The sequence below is a fragment of the Xiphophorus maculatus genome, chromosome 22, assembly GCF_002775205.1.
Source record: "Xiphophorus maculatus strain JP 163 A chromosome 22, X_maculatus-5.0-male, whole genome shotgun sequence".
In the NCBI taxonomy this organism is placed as follows: domain Eukaryota; kingdom Metazoa; phylum Chordata; class Actinopteri; order Cyprinodontiformes; family Poeciliidae; genus Xiphophorus; species Xiphophorus maculatus.
In genome coordinates this window covers 5,088,181-5,105,631 of record NC_036464.1, presented here as the reverse complement: position 1 = coordinate 5,105,631, position 17,451 = coordinate 5,088,181, and the positions used below count along the sequence as shown (strand labels likewise).

Here is a 17,451-nt window from a genome sequence, read left to right as displayed (position 1 = left end):
TCTCTCTCGTCGGTTTTAAACTCAGAACTCCAGCAGATCTCATGAAGCATCACCGAGCCAAAAAACATTTGGCAAAAGCATTTATTTCTTATGCAGGTGTATCCAAACTTATTGTCAAATGGGCCAAAATCATTGAGTCAAAAGGACTCTATGGTCAAAAAATATTTTTTTTTTACCAACTCAACAATAAAGTAAGCCTGCCATACTTCAATTAAACAAAAAGAGTATTTAGATATGTTGCTGAAAAAGGATGAGTAAATTATTTTAGATCCAAAACTTAAAATTGGGATCTGCAATTAAAAATTATTTTCACATTTTTTAGGTATCAGTCGGAAAAAATAGAACATAGTTTAATTAATTTTGAATAATTAAATCAGGATTTAGGTCAGTCTTACTTTAAAAGTACTTGCTGCATTTAGCAAAATGTATTAAATTAATTTAAGCAGATTTGGGTAGAGCAAGACTGCTTTTGAATAAAAGTCACTAATTCTTTTAAGAGAATGCAAAAATCTTTTGTATTTTTCTGTTCTTTATTATTTCATGCAATAAAACATTTTTAATTGTGAAAAGAATTAAATTGTTTATTTGCATATTTTAAAGTATTTCTAATATTGTAAGAAATAAGTTTAAGTGGTAAAATGAAAAAATTTGCCCATTTTTATCCGATTAATCGATTAATTGTCAGAATAATTGATAGAATAATAAAATGATCATTAGCAGGTTGTGACTTTCTACAAGCTTTTAACCTAAAGTGTAAAAAAAAATAAAATTCACTTTTGTTCATTTTGTAGGAAATGTAATTTATGCTAATAATTTTGCAAAATTGTATTTTGTAAGACAAATATATATATATTTTTTTCAAATAAGCATAGTCAAATAAAAAGTTTAAATTGTCAGATATTCTGCTCATGCAGTAAAAAGTTTAAGACTTTTATCTGAGAGGCCAGTGCGGGTTTGAAAGTGTAACAACCTGCTGTGTTTGTTCTCATTTTCAGGTGGAGTTTGGAGATTTTGAACGGTCCTTGTTTGCATCCGGATCGGCCCAAAGTAAATCCAATCAGAGCTTAAAACAAGTGTTGGACAGATTCTACCCTAAACATTACCGCAGAACCTCATCTGAGGATCAACAGAGGTAAAAATACAAAAACAGTTTGCTTTTCGTCCTTGTATACAATCTCAGATCTGATTTTAAGGCCTTATGATGATATTTGTGCCGTTTTAGGCAACTGATGCAGCGTCTGTCGGCCCGCTGGGCCTCCCTCAAGGGGCGCGGTTCATCCGAGTGTGTCCGGATCTACCTGACTGTCGCCAGGAAATGGCCGTTTTTTGGTGCTAAGCTGTTTCAGGCAGAGGTGAGGGAAACTGTCTGAGAGGCAAATGCAGCTTTGCCAAGTTTGGGCCAAGATTGAGCTGTCAGGCGTCACATTTGGATCTAGAATGGAAGCCAATCCGTTTCCAGAGCCTGAAAAACAAGCCCGCATCATCACCCCTCCCCCACTGTGGTTGACAGTTGGTATGAGGTGTTTGTGCTGACACGCTATGGTTGGTTTGACTCCAAACAGCACGCTGAATCACCCTGTTTCAGATCAATCTGAAGCGATCAATTAAATTAATTGTGATTAATCAGATCAATTATGATTAATCAATTATTGAGATAATCGTCAACTAATTTAGCAATTGATTAATAATTAACTGGACTATACACACTCTAAAAATGGCCGTTTGCTGAAAGAACAACATATTCAGAGCAGTAATTAAGCCAAAACTGTACCAAAAAAATGATAAATTTTGCATTTAAGATGAACAACCTTCACTGTCTGTAAATATGTTCTACCCTACATTCTTCAAGTGGCATTTTTGGATTCACCCAGTTCAAATTCTATTAAAAAAATCTAGTATTATTAAAAAAAATCTACTTTTGCTATCTAATTATTAATCAATTAATCATAAAAATAATAAACAGATCAAATGTGTGGGTATACAAGTAGATTAACCATTACTTGTATATACACACATTTGTAAATATTTCCATTTTCAGACTACCACTCCCTCCCCTGAGTCGGGTCAGAGTGTTTGGCTGGCGGTGCATGAAGACGGGATCAGCGTTCTGGAGCACAACTCGATCGTAAGCTGCTCTTCTGGAACAGACATGCAGTCATAAACACTTTGGTTTACAGAGTGCTCACTGCCTCCATTGCCCTATCACTAAAAACATAAAACCTTTATGTGCTCTGAAGTCCGCTCAAAGACTGGTGTCAGTAACGGTTTAACCTGTGTGTCACCAGAAACTGCTGGTGACCCATCCGTACAAGAACCTGATGACGTTTGGAGGCTGCAAAGAGGACTTCATGCTGGTGGTGGGCCAAAACATCGGCAAGGACAAACCTACCGAGAAGCATCTGTTTGCGATGGACGCCTCCAAAGTGAGCAATAATTTATTGGGATGATCTTCCCACATGAGAATCTGCCTATCACCTGATTTTTCTGTAAAATATTTGAAAGAAAATGGAGCTTGTAAAGCTGAAATACCTTGACACAATGCTATTTGGCCTTAGCAAAGCAGCCAATCCTGGAGCGCAATTCCTTTTTCTTGGCGCTGATTGGCTGTAACTTCCAATAGCGGACATACAGAAGACTGCAGAAGATGGTTTCCACCGTGGGCGTTAATGCATATTGCGCAAAATTCACATTTTGCCCATTTTTATACTTCCATTTGGGTCTTAACTGCTTATAAAAACAACCTAAGTACCGGTACTTAAAAACATACCCAGACATTTTTGGAGTCCTGAAAATTAACCGTTTTAAAAACCTCCCAATGGTTAAGTCACATTCCACGAGCACTACACCGTTACCTAGCAACCCCACCTGATCCCAGCCCCGTTACGTAGCAACCCAAGCAGAGCTCCAGCACATTTGGTTAGCTGGTTCTACCTCTGTATGTTTTGTTGTTCAGAAATCACTTGCTGCATTCTTGTTGGTTGTGCTGGAGCCTCCATTTCTGCTTTTCAAATTTGTGCCATTGTATAATTGCGTATCTGTTTGTAGCCATTTTCAAGGGCGAGTGTAAACGTTGGGTGGGGGTCGTGGCCAACTCAATGTTTACAATTATTAAAAGAAATTATTAAAATTATTGTCAACTAGTTTAGTGATTGATTAATTGTTAACTGGAGTATACAGACTCTAAAAATCTAAATTTTTAGAGAAGCAGGAGAAATAGTTCCTGGTCTTTTACCAAAGACTAAAGAGAAATTCTACAATCTCTAAAATCTGATACCACTCCATTTTTGTTTACATTCTGTGAAGAAGGAAGTTGTATTCATGTCTTCTTCAAAGGTTTTTGTATAATTTTTTTTCTGTGGTTCTTGGTGCAGCGCCACCACAGGCGAGGAGGGGTACTGGTTTCTCAAAGAGTCGTTTTTTTTCACACAGTGCAGTGTGAAAGTGAATCACAGCAGCTGAAAATTTAACAAATGTTACAACTTTGGTCCCCAGTCGAACCGAGTTTATCAGACCATCAGGTGTGAAAATGCACTTAAAGTCATGGCCATTGTGAAAGCATGTAAACATTTGCTGGGAAATATCATCTGAAAAGTTCCATTTCAGTTACGTGATGCAAAAATGGCAATCAAATAAAGAGAGATGTGTTAGATTTTAGCTAACAGCCAATTTACCCCACTTTGTTTTTGTGTCTGTTTTGCTTTCGTGGGACAGATCAGGGAAATCACCCTCCTCATCTCCAGTTACATCAACAGCGCTCATCAGCAGAAGGCCGCCGCCCACCACCTGTCCGCCCCGGCTCTGATGGTGGCCCAGCCCGTCAGCCTCAAGAGCAAAGAGCTGAGGAGCAAATCCCCGCCGGCGCTCGGACGCCCGAGCAAGGCCCCCACGTTGCTCTGACGCATTCAGCTAGAAAAACAAGCTCCGACTCCGTTATTTCTGCAAACAGAATGTCACTTCAGTTCATGCTGCAAAAGTGATCTGTTTGGTATATTTTAATATTAAAAAGTGGAAACCAGACCTCTCTTGGCTAGCAAAGATTTTAGCATCTATTCTAAGTATATTTTTGCTTGTGATGAGGAAGGTAATGCTATTTATTATTAACATTGTTCCTAAACTGCTCATCAGTCACAGTGAGTTTGGTTTATTTCCTTCAGTAAAATTTTATTTAAAGTCTGTTTTTGCCATTTTTATTATTATTTGTTTTGAATACAGGTAAAAAAGATGCAACAATTGCAGCTAAAGTTAAATCTAAGCATTAAAAAACTCATCTGTCTACCAATCAATAAAGATTTTTATCATATTTTTTATCCAGAGAGCTGTTTTCACATGCTTTACAGAAGAAAAATTAGAAAATATTTAAGTTAATACTTTGTGACAAACGCTTTGCAAGAATTTCTAAAATTTCTGTGTTCATGACAGCAACATGTTGGAATAGCTTTGTTATGGTGTATTACTGTTGCAACAAGGTATTGTTTTTACAACCGAGAGCAGTTGAGTAACGCTAATTAGAGTCGACAATGAGGTTTTATGGATGCAGAGCTGGACAAAGAGCAGAAGGAGGAAGTTCAAACCATCTCATCCCCTACTCCAGCATCTCTCTGCCCAGATTTCTTACCAAACCTGCCCACATCATCATCATCATCATCCACGACTCCTTGAAAATACATGGATGATGTGAGTTTATGAGTTGGGATAAATAAAGTTTGTTTTTATCATTGAATTAAAGAACAGAGTTTGTTTTTTTTTTACTCCAGGCTTCAAGAACAAAAGCAAAGTTCTTTCTGGGAAGGACATTTTATTCTTCCCAACAGCTCAACTTCAGAACTACTAGAACAGTTCTTAGTGCAGCATATTACTGTAAAAATCTTTGAAGTGTAGATGCAAGCTTAAGCATTCGGATGCTTACTTGCTTAAACACTTGGACGCTTACTTGTATGTTTTTTATATTTCCCATCAACCAGTTGAATTTGGCCAATTGTCAAGATGGCCACCATTTCTGAGCCTTTTAAACCAATTATTATTGCTATAAAATGGTACCGATTTTCATGACTTGATTGAACTTTATGTCACATCATTTGTTTTTGTGTGACAGAATTCCTTCATTTATTTAATTTAAGTTGAAGATTGTTCTGTTTTACTGTAGAAATTATTCATCGAGCTGTAAGCCTGGGAGTAATCATGTAGTTGCAGCAGTTCGCCATCAGAGGGCGTATCGAACACAGAACACTCCAACGGAAATTCAGCTCTAACGGCCGGTGATTAGCATTGAGTTGCTCTCATATCTGCTAACAGGTAAATATAAATTAATTCAATTATAGTAAGGTACAGGTATTGTAGAAGTCCATACTAATGTAGGGAAAGTTGGCCGTTTATCGCTGAGTGTGTAATAGTTACATATAGGCCTGTCGCCATAAACGATAAATCAATTAATCGTACGTTAAATTAAAACTATCGACGTCATTTTAATTATCGGCATTATCGTCTCTTCCGGTCTTTTTTTCTTTCTGTTAATGACACTGAATGAAATAAAGGCTCAACTCCGGTGCTCTCCGCTGACCCAATTTCGCTCCAACTCCTCCCCTTGTCATTTCTATATTCTTTGCATGTTGAATAAACATTAATGTTGTTTCCACATATCATCTCCGATGTCTGCTGGACTTCGGGTTGCGCCGTGTCAGCTGTTTGGGATTCCCCTCTGTTTGAGAATCCACACTTTCTGATTGGCTACCTGTCACATTCAACAGGTGTAGTTAAGGCTCCCAGTCGGGGGAAAACCCCTGATTTGGATCAGACGATGATCTACCTATCGTAACACACCACACAGTCTTAGAAAGACCAACTTTCTAAGATTGTCATAAGGGGAAAAATAGGAGCAAAAAACCGTGTGGTGTGAACTATTGCATCAGGTAGTCGATGTGCCCATCTTCTCTATTTAAATCTAATTATTACTGAAGGGCAACATAATATACAGACGTCATAATCTGCAGTCTTTAGGTCGAATGCAGTATTTATTTCCACTTTTACTTTATGTTGTTTAATTTTTTTTTCAAGTGCGTTTTTTGTTAATGGAGACCATCTTATTTTTGTTTTTGGTTGTTTTGTTTATTTTGTTTATCAGCTCCAGTGTTAAATATTCTTTTGAAAACATCTATCTTTGGCAGGAAATTGCATGCATTATTACGTCATTTCCATTAAATCAGTGTAAAAAGGTCTTCAAACAATATTATCGTTTATCGCAATAATTTTTGAGACAATTAATCGCTCAGCAAAATTTACTATCGTGACAGGCCTAGTTACATATTATAGTTTCAGTAAGCTAGCTAGCAGCTTATGATTGAACCGTTACAGTTGATGTTGAGGTACAGAATAGTGCAGCTATAATTAGTGTACTCGAAGAAGTGAATTAAGGTAGAATAAGTTATCTGAACAATATTTATTAATAATTTGTTTTTTAAGCCAGGTTGTAAATATTTGTTTACATGAAGCAGCCCAACAGAAATTCAGAGATGTAACGGCTGTTAACAGTTGTCTTCATTAAAGAAAGCCTCAAAACCATACTGATCTATTATAAAGTGTGCAACATATGATAATGCTCTGCATACAAATCCAAAGTAATATATGTAGCTAAATCAGATACCGAAACTGAAAGGACTTTGCTGTCTGTGAATCTCACACCAACTGGTAGGAGATGAAAATGTATGAAATGGACTCTAAAGGAGTTGTCTTAATGGTTAACGTTAGCTTCTGCAAATCTTTCATGTCTTTAGCAATTTGGAGATAGCTCATGCAATTTTTAAAATGTTTTTAGCAATGTAGCGTTAGCTTAATTATTTAGATGTGTAGCGGTTTAGCATTAGGAGTGCCAAAATGTAGCGGTTTGGTGTTAGCTTCTGCTAATTTTTTTATGTGTTTTAGTAGTTTAGCGTTCTTGTTTAGTGAATTAGGAATTAGTGGACCTAACTTTTTGGTTAGCTGTGTTCGCTTCTGGTAATAACTACTGCCAATTTTATGGAAGACATATTTTTCATTACAACATTGGCAGCCATTTTGAATAATATCAACCAAACTTTTTTTTCTTCAGTTAAAAATGTGACACCAAATACATTAGTCTAATTAGCGATTTTAGTGCAAAATTCTGTTTTTCTTACAACCATGTTGGCTGGCTTGAAAAATGGCTGTCATCTTGAATTTACCAGTTGCTAACTCTTTTTTTTTAACCAGCCCCTGGGAACTTTTGTACGAAGTTAGGTTCTTATGTCTTCATGTGAAAGGTGTTTGGTGAAATATTCAATTATCTGCTGCAGTATCTGCTCAGAATATGCTTCAGGAACAACAGAATGATCATTTTGTTCAGAGTTAAAGTTAGAAAACATTTATTTTTCTCCTTGCAGACTATGCTTTTCCTTTAACATTTTCCCTGGGTCTTGTGTTATTGAAAAAGTGATCATCACAAAGCACTAAGGACTTTGACATGAGCTATAGGGTGCAGTCCCTCAACAGGAAGTGAAACCAAATGAAAGCAGGAAATAAAATGTAGACACTTGTTCAGCATAAGCGGTATGCGGCTGTTTTCTAAACCATAAGAAAACTCATAAGAGATTCAGGTTTGCTGAGCTGGTTATATCCAAAGTGTAGAGTAGGTTTTGTTTTGTGTTCCTGGTTACTGAACAGCCAGCAGAGCGGTAAACTTTAATCCCCTACTGCCTTCAGGCCTTTCTGAGTAAGAGAATAACTGGAATCGGTTGACTCACTTGTGTCAAAGACTGTGCGGGCACAGTCTTGTATGGGCGAGTCTTATTGTCTTTAGGTTTCACAGAGAATGAAACGTAAAGCTCAATTTAGTTTTTTTAAAGTGAGAGTATTGCAGTTGTGGTGTCTGGGCTATACCTTAGACCGGTTCTGTATTATAATCTGTAAGAAATTGAGTATTCTTGATGGAATACATGTTCTTTAAAGCAGAATACCAAACATAGGACTTTGTTTGTCACTGTAAACAGTTTAAATACCTCAGGTCCAGTTTAACCTGAATTCAAAGTTGTTCTGCATCTAGGGAAAATGTGCTTTCTGATTTATTTGTAAGAACCAAACCATTAATCTGTGAAATATCAATTTGTGATGTGGCAAATATGATTGATACTATTCATAATTTGGACATTAATGAGTGTGGAACCAGTTTCAGTTTTATATAGAAAGATTGTCAATAGTCCAAACAACATGCTCTTTATTTTGTCAGCATGTGCAATCAATTGGAGCTTAGATAGATCAGATTGGATGAAGTCAAAGTACACTGAAGATGTAACTGTTTATGCACAGAATAGGAATATAACATTTTATCATCAGCGAAGAGATGTAATAAACAAAAAGAGCAATTTTTGTAGAAATTTATTCTAAGTATTTGACTGAGACGTTGCTTTTTAGGGCAGTTATTTATTTTTAAGCAGTTATGAGTCATGGTGTCAAAACCTTAAACTGTTGCTGCGCCAGCTGGTTACTCCACAGGTTGTTGCTAGGTAACCACAGAGTGAGTGAGTTAATTAATGAGACCAATCTTGCTTAGCTTGCAGTGAGAAGTTGAATAGCAAAGCCTTCTCTGCCTACATTTCCTAGAATGCTATGCGATTCTGGATTAAAGTTCAGTGAATATTCTATAAATTGAATATCCCATCAGATATATTTTCTATTGATATTAATCATGTGTCTATCACAGTATACATTGTTATTGACTTATTGTTCAGCCCTAACTTGGGTTACATTTTGAGGAGACAAAGGCCAATTTCAAAGCATCAAACTGCCTTCAATCATGCTTAACTTTTTTTTTAGTCCCAATGTATTGGATAGCCTTCAAACTAAATATTAATTCACTCAAAATTTTTCTCAGGTAAAAGTAGCACTACTTTTTTATTTTACTCAAGAAGTGGCTGTCCCAAGAAATTACTCAAGTGTAAAAAAGGAAATGTTAGAGATTGCCAAAGTAATGACTGTTGGATCACAGCACCTTAATTCTTAGAAATGATGTCAGACTGAAAAGTGGAAAGTTAAGTGCAAATTCTGGTATTTAAAAAACTAAAATGTGAAAAATCTTACAAAATGACAATGTACTTTTATACCTTAAACTTATGTTTTCTTCACAGTGTGAGACAGTAGAACATATTTTAGTGTTTTGTGGACAAAGGGATAAACACGTAACTGGTTTCTGTAAATGTGATTCACATAAAGCCTATGGAAAGCTACGTAAAGCCACAGAAACCATAACATTCAGTCATTTTCCTGCCTCCTCCTCATTGGTGCAGAGGGAACTGTTGTGCGATACCTACAACAGGTGCCGACAGCGATATGCCCGCCCTCATTCCTGTAACACAGAGAGCTGGGGGGAGGGCAGATATAAGACACTCTGACCTGCCTGAACAAGTTACGAAACCTGCTTTTGGGGCCTAGTTGCTATGGAGACGAGGGGCGGGCGGAAGGGTACAAACTGGGTGAGGCATCAGTACACAACTAAGATACTTTGTTCAGTTTTTGTTTACGGTCTTTTGTTGGGAAGTTTTAATAATTTAGCTTCTATGGAAAGTTTTGCTCCTGCCACCTCAGAGCCATTTTTGTTTCACGACTGTGGAGCTTGAATTTTCCATTTCCGTCTTATATAAATTCTTGGCGCGTTAACTTAAGCAACCAGACCAACTGCTTCAGCATGCAAAGAAAGCAGTTCTGTTGATAAGACAAGAAATTCCCAGTAAACAGTATACTGTGGAAAAGTAAACCTACAGTGTACGCAAGTATATTTTAGTAAATTAATTAAATGACAATGCTTTAGGTTCAGACTGCTTTAGAAAATTTACATTCAAGTAATACAGCAGCTTTCGAAGTGAAGTGACGTTATGGATGGAAAACAAAGCTGCCAGAGGCGCCACACCCAGGTGACCCTCACCTGAGCTCAAAATCTTCCACTGAAACTGCAAGTAAACAAGTCACGCAAATCATTTGAGATCAAAGTGGTTTGTGTTACACAATGAAGAAATTCTCACTAAAAATAAATTTACATTGCCACTTAAAAAAAACCAAACACTTCAACTCGAGAATACACTTTAAAAGTAGTTTTATTAAAAAGTCAAACATCATAAGAAACTGTACAGTCTATGATAAGAAATTTCCAGCTTTTGAACAGATTCTAACATTAAAATGCATTACATCAACCACATTTTCAAAAACGAAAAAAAAAAGTCATGATCAGATACATGTTGTGCCAAGAGTTTCCACGTTATAAATAAACAGGCAACCATAAGAGAGAGAGAAAAAAAGAAAAGTTTTCTGGAAACAAATCTCAGTTTCTTGAATAAAGACTAAAAACAAAATGGCACTCTCCCTCTCCATAGACTTCCTGCTGCTTTATATTTAGGACTGCTCCCTTTGCTGGATTTTTAGAAGAGAAAAAAAGGCAGGTTAAACAAAATCTATGGCAGAGCAACTAGTTTTACAGTGACAGTGTACAGGAAGCTGCTTTTACCTGAGTCTTGCTGTAGCGCTGCTGCCGTTTCCGATTAACAAAGAACTAAACCGGGAAAGAAAGATTGATTAGAGCTCCATATAGGTTCATGCAGGAGATTTAGGCATTTTCACCTTGAACTGCGCACTCACCAGAGCCAGAAGGCCTAAGACCACAACCAGCACCACGACCACAATGACGGCAATGATGCCACCAGTCAGGTACTGCATGGTGATAGTTGGACGCTCCTCATCTACGTAGTACACCACAATCTTATTCAGGTCCAGTTTCTGGCTGCCCCCGTTGAGCTGGACCTTGGTCTGGTTATTGAACAGAGGGGAGACCTTCAGCTGCAAGAGAAGAGAAAGTCAGCAAGGGTCCCTTCAGAACAACTCAACTGTATCAGAGACTTAGAAACTTACATCTTTCTCCATGTAGTAGGCCATGTTGCCAAGGTTAGTGGTACGGTCTCCTTTCTCCTTCTCTATGTCGATCACAATGTAGCGACCATCAGGGTCATACTAAAATTAAGACAAAAAGGTTTCATTAGGAGGATCCGTTTTCATGACGTTTGTAACTTGTTTTAAGATGTGGCAAAGCAAACTGCTCCAGTCATTGGCTAGAAGTTCTCACCTGAACATTTTTAACCAGACTCCCGTCGACCTGGTAACGGGTTTGAAGGAGGTTTTTTACGGAACTGTAGGATGGAAAGGTTTTCATTAGGAAGTTTAGTCATAAACAAGGTCTGAATAAGAGTGGAGGCATTGCATAAACTTACTTTTCCAGAGCTTGTACATTCACTTTATTGTTAGACTCAAGTTCTTTGTGTGTCAGCTCAAGACGAATCATGCTGAAGAGGAATTAAAAATTAAAAAAAGTTAAATACATCACCTTCTAACATTCACCTGGAGTCAGAACAGCAGGAGTTTTACTCACTATGTCTCCACCAGCTTGGAGCAGTTCATGTTCTTATCGCCCTTGTCGGTTCTGCGAACACCAGCGCTGTTGACGCACCAGCACTCCTCTGTGTTGTTGCACTGCTTGGCCTTGAATTTACCATCATTCTCACAGTCTGGGTTGTAGATGCCGTCGTTGTCCATAATGGCGTCTTCATGTGGCTTTCCACCGATGTTAGTACGGACGTCTTGACCCATTTTTCTTCTGTACATCTCAGCCTTCATCAGAAAGCACTTTGAGACCACTAAAGGTGGACGATAAAAAAAGAAAAAAAACATGAGAACACAACCAAACACATGCAGCACGCATGCATCACAACATGTATAGTTTACTCACATTTTTCACAGTCGATGGCTGGTCTGTTTGAGTCATCAAGGGTGATTTGACATGTACATGGGGGTGCTGCACCCTCACAGTTGACCCATTTCATTGTTCTACATGTACTACCTGAGCAAAGAAACAAGACAAATTTGTATTTAATCTGAGGTGAACACCACAGCCTGCACTTATTGAACCCCTGCTATTTGTTAAATAACTAGTCGGTAGGACCAACAGGTACTCTGGCAGGTTTGTTTAACACCTGGGCGTTGGTTTCCGCAAACTGACTAAGTCGCCAGAGTGAGGTGGAGCTCCCATCCCCCACCTCTACCGATCTGAACGTTTTCAATAGTTTCCATACATTAAAAAACATAAAATAACTCCAAAAGTAAAATTAAATACTATTAATTAAAAAAAGAGACTACAGAAGTGTTATTACACCCAATCAGTTCACGGTACTTACAGGCAGATTCAACGGTTTGCAAAGCTGCAAAGACAGCCAGGGCCAGGAGGATGAAACCCTTCATAGTGATCGTTTCCAAAAGAATAAACTTTAAAAACAATTAAAAGCGTCTCTCGAAGCGTCCGTCGTCCGCAGAGGTCAGACAAAGAATGAAGAAGGCGCTCAACAATACTTCCTTTTTCCTCCTGACGCAGGTGTGTCTACCGGCCGAACCAGTTTGGAGAGAAACTTCGCCGGGAGCGCGCACGCACAAAAGAGCAAAGTCACGAGCACGGCACAGGTGTGGTAACAAGCACAGTTCCTGCTGATTGTAATCCGTGGAGTTTGTTGTCGCCCTCAACTAACAAAAACACTCGCGACAGAGTAGATTTATAAGAGAGAAGCTCTTTACGTCACTCTAATTTGCATAAACGGTGATGGAGGGGGAGGGAGTGGGCGAAACAGGTACTCTTACCTGGTTCCGGTATGACCATATTTGTTGTCTGTTTCGGTCTTTCTGTCTCTGTTGACATATTTTCTGCTTTCGGCTGGTAAACATTCCTTATTTTCTTTCGGTCTCAGTTTTGTCTTTATTTTAGCAACACTTTGTAAAATATGTTTATATCAAAACAAGTCAGTTAATTTTAAAACGGCATCAAAAGACGTTTCACATTATTTGCATAATGTGAGCCAAAGGGCTATTAACCAGTTTTGGTGCCCCACCCTCGCAAGTTTCTTTCTCACATAAAGTGTAAATAGAAATTATTCTTTATTTTTAAGACCTCCAGCAGAGCCGGCTCAAGGCATAAGTGAACTAAGGAGCTGTTTAGAGCCCCCTGACTTTCAGCAGCCCCCCATAAACATTTGAATTTTACCACAGACCACAGAGCTACCATTTTAACATTTGTTAATTGAGAATGTGAATACTATCAAATACTGTACTATTAAATTTTATGCCATGAGTTTAGTCTTGGTTATCTGGAATCAAACTTTCAGAAAACTGTCAAAACCAAATTCATTTAAGTCAATTTTTTTTTTTTAAAAACCCACCTGTTTAGAGTTGCCTTTGATTCATAATAACTGGAACAATGATTAACATATTTAATGTGTATTTTCTTGAGGATCTTTGATTGTGACGTTTGACAAAACTTAATGTTTATATATTTCATAATATTATGTTTTATGGTATGAAGCACTTTGAACTTATTAAAAATATAGTTCATTACATGATTAGTGTACTGATTTAACAATTTTTCTAAGCTGATAGATAATGGAAATAAGTTGGCTAACAAAATAAAATGTCTTCCTAAATTTACATCAAAGCTTGTGCACAAACAAGAAGCTTCACTTGAACTGAAGGTGTGTCTGCAGCTCAGGCATTTTTAATTTGTTCTTCATTCAGTAAAGCTTCTCACAGCGCGTAGAGTATACAGAAATTTTACTAAAAATGGAGTAGCGATACTTTATAAAAATATTACTCAAGTAAAAGGTACAGTGAAATGGAAATACTCCTATGAGTACATTTTGACCCAGAAAGTTGTTTATGTAAAAGTTACTCATAGTTACCAACTCTGCTTAAATGCCAGTTGTGGAATACGTGACTTTTAACGGATTAAAAAATATATATGTTCCTTATATTTCACAATTATGTACCACTTTCTAATGGTCCATCACATAAAATCTTAATAAAAAACATTGAAATATGTGGTTGTGATGGAATAAAATGAGAAAAATGGTCTGATGTAACTATTGAAGCTCATTATATTATAATATTTGTGTTACGGCATATTGAGCTAAACCAGTAAAACTGAATGTCAGCTGGATAATAAACAGAGTTATGTTTTTTTTTTTTTATCAATTTTTGTTCTAGAGGAAAGGCTACAATATTATGTTTATTTCCTCAACTGTTATTCAGTTTTCTTATGCGATTTAATCTTATTTTTTGATGTAATGTGATAAACAGCTTGTAGTGGACCCAAAATCTTCTTTTTGGTTGAACTAAAACCAGCGTCCTGTTTGTCTGTTATCGTTTCATTCTCTGTGACAGGATAACATCATCATCTGTCCACGCAGGCGTTTATCAGCAGAAACTGGAGGCTGGGAAACATAAAACACTGAGCTGTTGTGAGTCACGTTCTGACAGCAGAGACGGTTGAGTCACAGCCGCGGGTCTCGATCCAGAAACATTCTCAGGCGTGTTGAGCTGGCTCAGGAGTTTTTGTCATTAATTCAGTGGAGGGAAAATATTTGATTAGAAATAACGCTTTGAGCGTTGCTGGTATGAAGCAACCAAAGCACAAATTTAAGTAAAAAGCTTCCTGGAGAGCAGAATACAATATAGGAGGACAAAGACTGATAGTCATTTCCTGGAGTCGCCCATACCTCTACACTGTAAAACATTTGAGCTGCGTTTTTCTTCTTCTCTTTAAGTCAAATAAATTCAGCGAGTTTTAGATTTTGAGCTTAAATGTAAGTTTATGAAAGATAAACTTACAATAGTACGTTGTGTAAACTTTTAATTAATTTTGTCAAACTTCCAAGAGTTTTTAGGTTAGCACTTAAAAAGCTTGAAAGAAGAAAAACACAGGAGTGGCAGCTATTTCCCAGAATGCTTAGCGACATGTTTCTGAACCCTGAGATGGAAGTGTGCTACATTGATCTCACTCTTGTGTTTATTTTAATGCTTGAGGATAATGTCTTCACACTAAATGTTTTTGAGCAAAATTCATTGTGATGTTTAATAAAATTCATTATCAAATCAGAGATTTTGTTCATGTGATTTGAAACAAGAATTTTAATTATTCTAAAGTCAAATAGTTATTTTAACTTCATATTGTGAGTAAAATAATAGAGAAATGTGGCTCTTCAACCAGGCGAGGGCAGTTTTTTTTTCTTGCATATTGTGAAATAATTATCTGGTTTAAATTGCAGCATCAAGTTAAAACTCACAATTCAAGATTAATAAACTTAAAAAACATTTCGGCAACTTTTCTCTTGTTAAATCAACTTCAATTTCTGAGTTAAAACCAAAACAGTTTTCTTGTTGACTTAAATGGCATTTTCATGTATTGGGTCATGTATTTGGGTCACAAATACATGACCCAATGAGCCCAAAGGCTGTTATGTCAACAGTAATCAGTCCTGCAACATACATTTATGTTCATAATTATCGATTTTTGGTAAAATTCTCTTGATTTTTTTTGTCACATAAGCCTCAATCGGGTCAGATGGTTGCTTTTCCTGGGACTTGATAATCTCAGCTGTAATCTATACACTGCAAAAACACAGTCTTAAGTATTTTTGGTCTGGTTTCTAGTGCAAATATGATAAAACTTACTTAAAAGTAACTTTCCAGCAAGATCTAGAGGCTTGTTTTAAGTCAATAATTTCTTAATATTTGTGAAAAAGTGCTACTTCTATTGGCAGAAAAATTAATTTATAACATAAAAAATGTCTTGTTATGAATTAATTTATCTGACAATAGAGCAAGAACTTCATCAATAGTAAGAAATTATTTACTTAATCCAGATAACAACATGAGCCATAATGCTACAGATGATTATTTGACCGACTGAACAAAGATATTGTGTTTATATAATGTTGCCTAGCAGTCGATAGTTTCCATTAACCCTAAAACCGGTTTGGTCTGTTCTTGTTTCTCCCGGAAGGCATTAACGTTAATCATGATGCATATTAAACCTGATGACAGCATGGATTTTCTCCCAAAGTCACGTGGTTGGGAATGAACAGTTAAAATGTTCAAAAAAGCTTTTTATTTTTACTTTTACCAAATGGTTTTAATGTCTAAGCAGTGGAAAACATTGTTCCCACACATTCCCACAGGCGTTTGATACGTTGTCAGCCTCCAGTAGATCCAGTTTGTCTGGGACGATGTGGAGCATGTCGCCGATTCTCAGAAACAAGGCTGGGAAAAGTTTTATTTATATAGCACATTTCATCAACAAGTCGGTTCAAGGTGCGTTACATGATGGAGACATGAAACAACAAACAAGAAGGAAACTTTACATATTCTCAAATATCATTAAAATCATCATAAAACTGGAATAAAGATGAAAATTAATAAGGTTCCAGCAGGAAGCTCAAAGTGCTTTGCGTAACAGTAACCCACCGTAAAACAAACAGCAAACATTACATTTTGTCAAGTACCGTAATTAAAATCATCAAGTTTAGAGTTGTTCCTAATCAAAAGCAACTCTAAGCAGGTGAGGTTTAGCCTTCATTTAAAGGAACTCGGTGTTTCGGCTGCTTTCAGTTTGTTCCAGATTTGTGGTGCATATAAACTGAATCCTGCCTCTCTGTGTTTGGTTCTGGTTCTGGTTCAGAGCAGACCAGAACCAGAAGACCTGAGGGGTCTGGAAGGTTGCTATGACAACAGCAACTCTTTAATGTATTGTGGTGCTAAGCCATTCAGTGATTTATAAGCTAACAACAGTATTTTAAAGTCTATTCTCTGAGCTACAGGGAGCCGATGTAGGGGCCATAGAACTGGGTGATGAGCTCCATCTTCCTAGTTTTAGTCAGAACGCCAGCAGCAGCGTTCTGGATCAGCTGCAGCTGGAGGATTTTTTTTTTAATGCAGACCCTGTGAAGACGCTGTCGCAGTAATCAGTTCAACTAAAGGTAAAAGCACTGATGAGTTTCTCTAGATCTTGTGGAGACATTTCTTTAATCCTTGAAAAGTTGCTCAGGTGATAGCTGGCTGAATTTGTAACTGTTTGAATGTGACTCTGAAGGTTCTTGTCTGAGTCTGTCACCACAACCAGACTTCAGGCCTGATCTCTAGTTTCTAGCTGTAATAACTAAAGCGGTGTGCTGACTCTAGATCGGTACTTTTAGGTCCAAAGATAGTTCAGTTTTTCTTGGCAAATGTTCATAGGAGTTAGGTGGTGTTGGGTTTAATCTCCAGTCTCTAATCTCTAGTCCTTGAGGGCTTGGTTCATGATATTATAACCAAAACACCAAGGAATGAGACACTGTTTCTGTTTTTGCTTTAGCTCACCTCAAGGAGTTTCTAGATCATTTAGATCTGAGGACTGAAACATCCACGAAAACGTATTGATTTTGTGTCTTGTGAAGCATTTTTGTGTTGATTTCTTCCTAAATATTAGATGGTTATCCTGATGATTGACCCATTAAGGAAGGAGTTTTAGTCTTCTGGTAGAGGCCATCATATTTTTTTTAAAAAATGCATCGTTGTATTTCAGAGATTATGATGTTGTTTTGGAGAAAAGTT

At 37.1% G+C, this 17,451-nt stretch overlaps 2 protein-coding genes across 3 annotated transcripts in view; one reads left to right on the top strand and one right to left on the bottom strand.

Annotated features, from left to right (window-relative positions):
• plekhh2 (pleckstrin homology, MyTH4 and FERM domain containing H2) overlaps positions 1-4,300 on the top strand; it is a 32,832-nt gene extending 28,532 nt beyond the window's left edge. For both annotated transcript variants that reach the window (XM_023328021.1, XM_023328020.1), the window contains exons 26-30: positions 996-1,132; positions 1,223-1,352; positions 2,039-2,125; positions 2,286-2,423; positions 3,712-4,300. In XM_023328021.1, the coding sequence (XP_023183789.1) occupies positions 996-1,132; positions 1,223-1,352; positions 2,039-2,125; positions 2,286-2,423; positions 3,712-3,897 (678 nt within the window). In that variant the 3' untranslated portion in view covers positions 3,898-4,300. The remainder of the gene's footprint in view (positions 1-995; positions 1,133-1,222; positions 1,353-2,038; positions 2,126-2,285; positions 2,424-3,711) is intronic.
• A 5,778-nt stretch (positions 4,301-10,078) lies between these two features.
• Positions 10,079-12,577, bottom strand: epcam (epithelial cell adhesion molecule). The gene is made up of 9 exons (XM_005795161.3): positions 12,219-12,577; positions 11,774-11,884; positions 11,417-11,681; positions 11,259-11,330; positions 11,114-11,177; positions 10,903-11,001; positions 10,633-10,830; positions 10,502-10,546; positions 10,079-10,407 (listed from the first exon to the last, which is right to left on the bottom strand). Exons 1-9 carry the CDS (start codon positions 12,280-12,282, stop codon positions 10,390-10,392), a joined length of 936 nt encoding a protein of 311 aa, XP_005795218.1. The 5' UTR covers positions 12,283-12,577; the 3' UTR covers positions 10,079-10,389.
• Between the last annotated feature and the right edge of the window lie 4,874 nt (positions 12,578-17,451).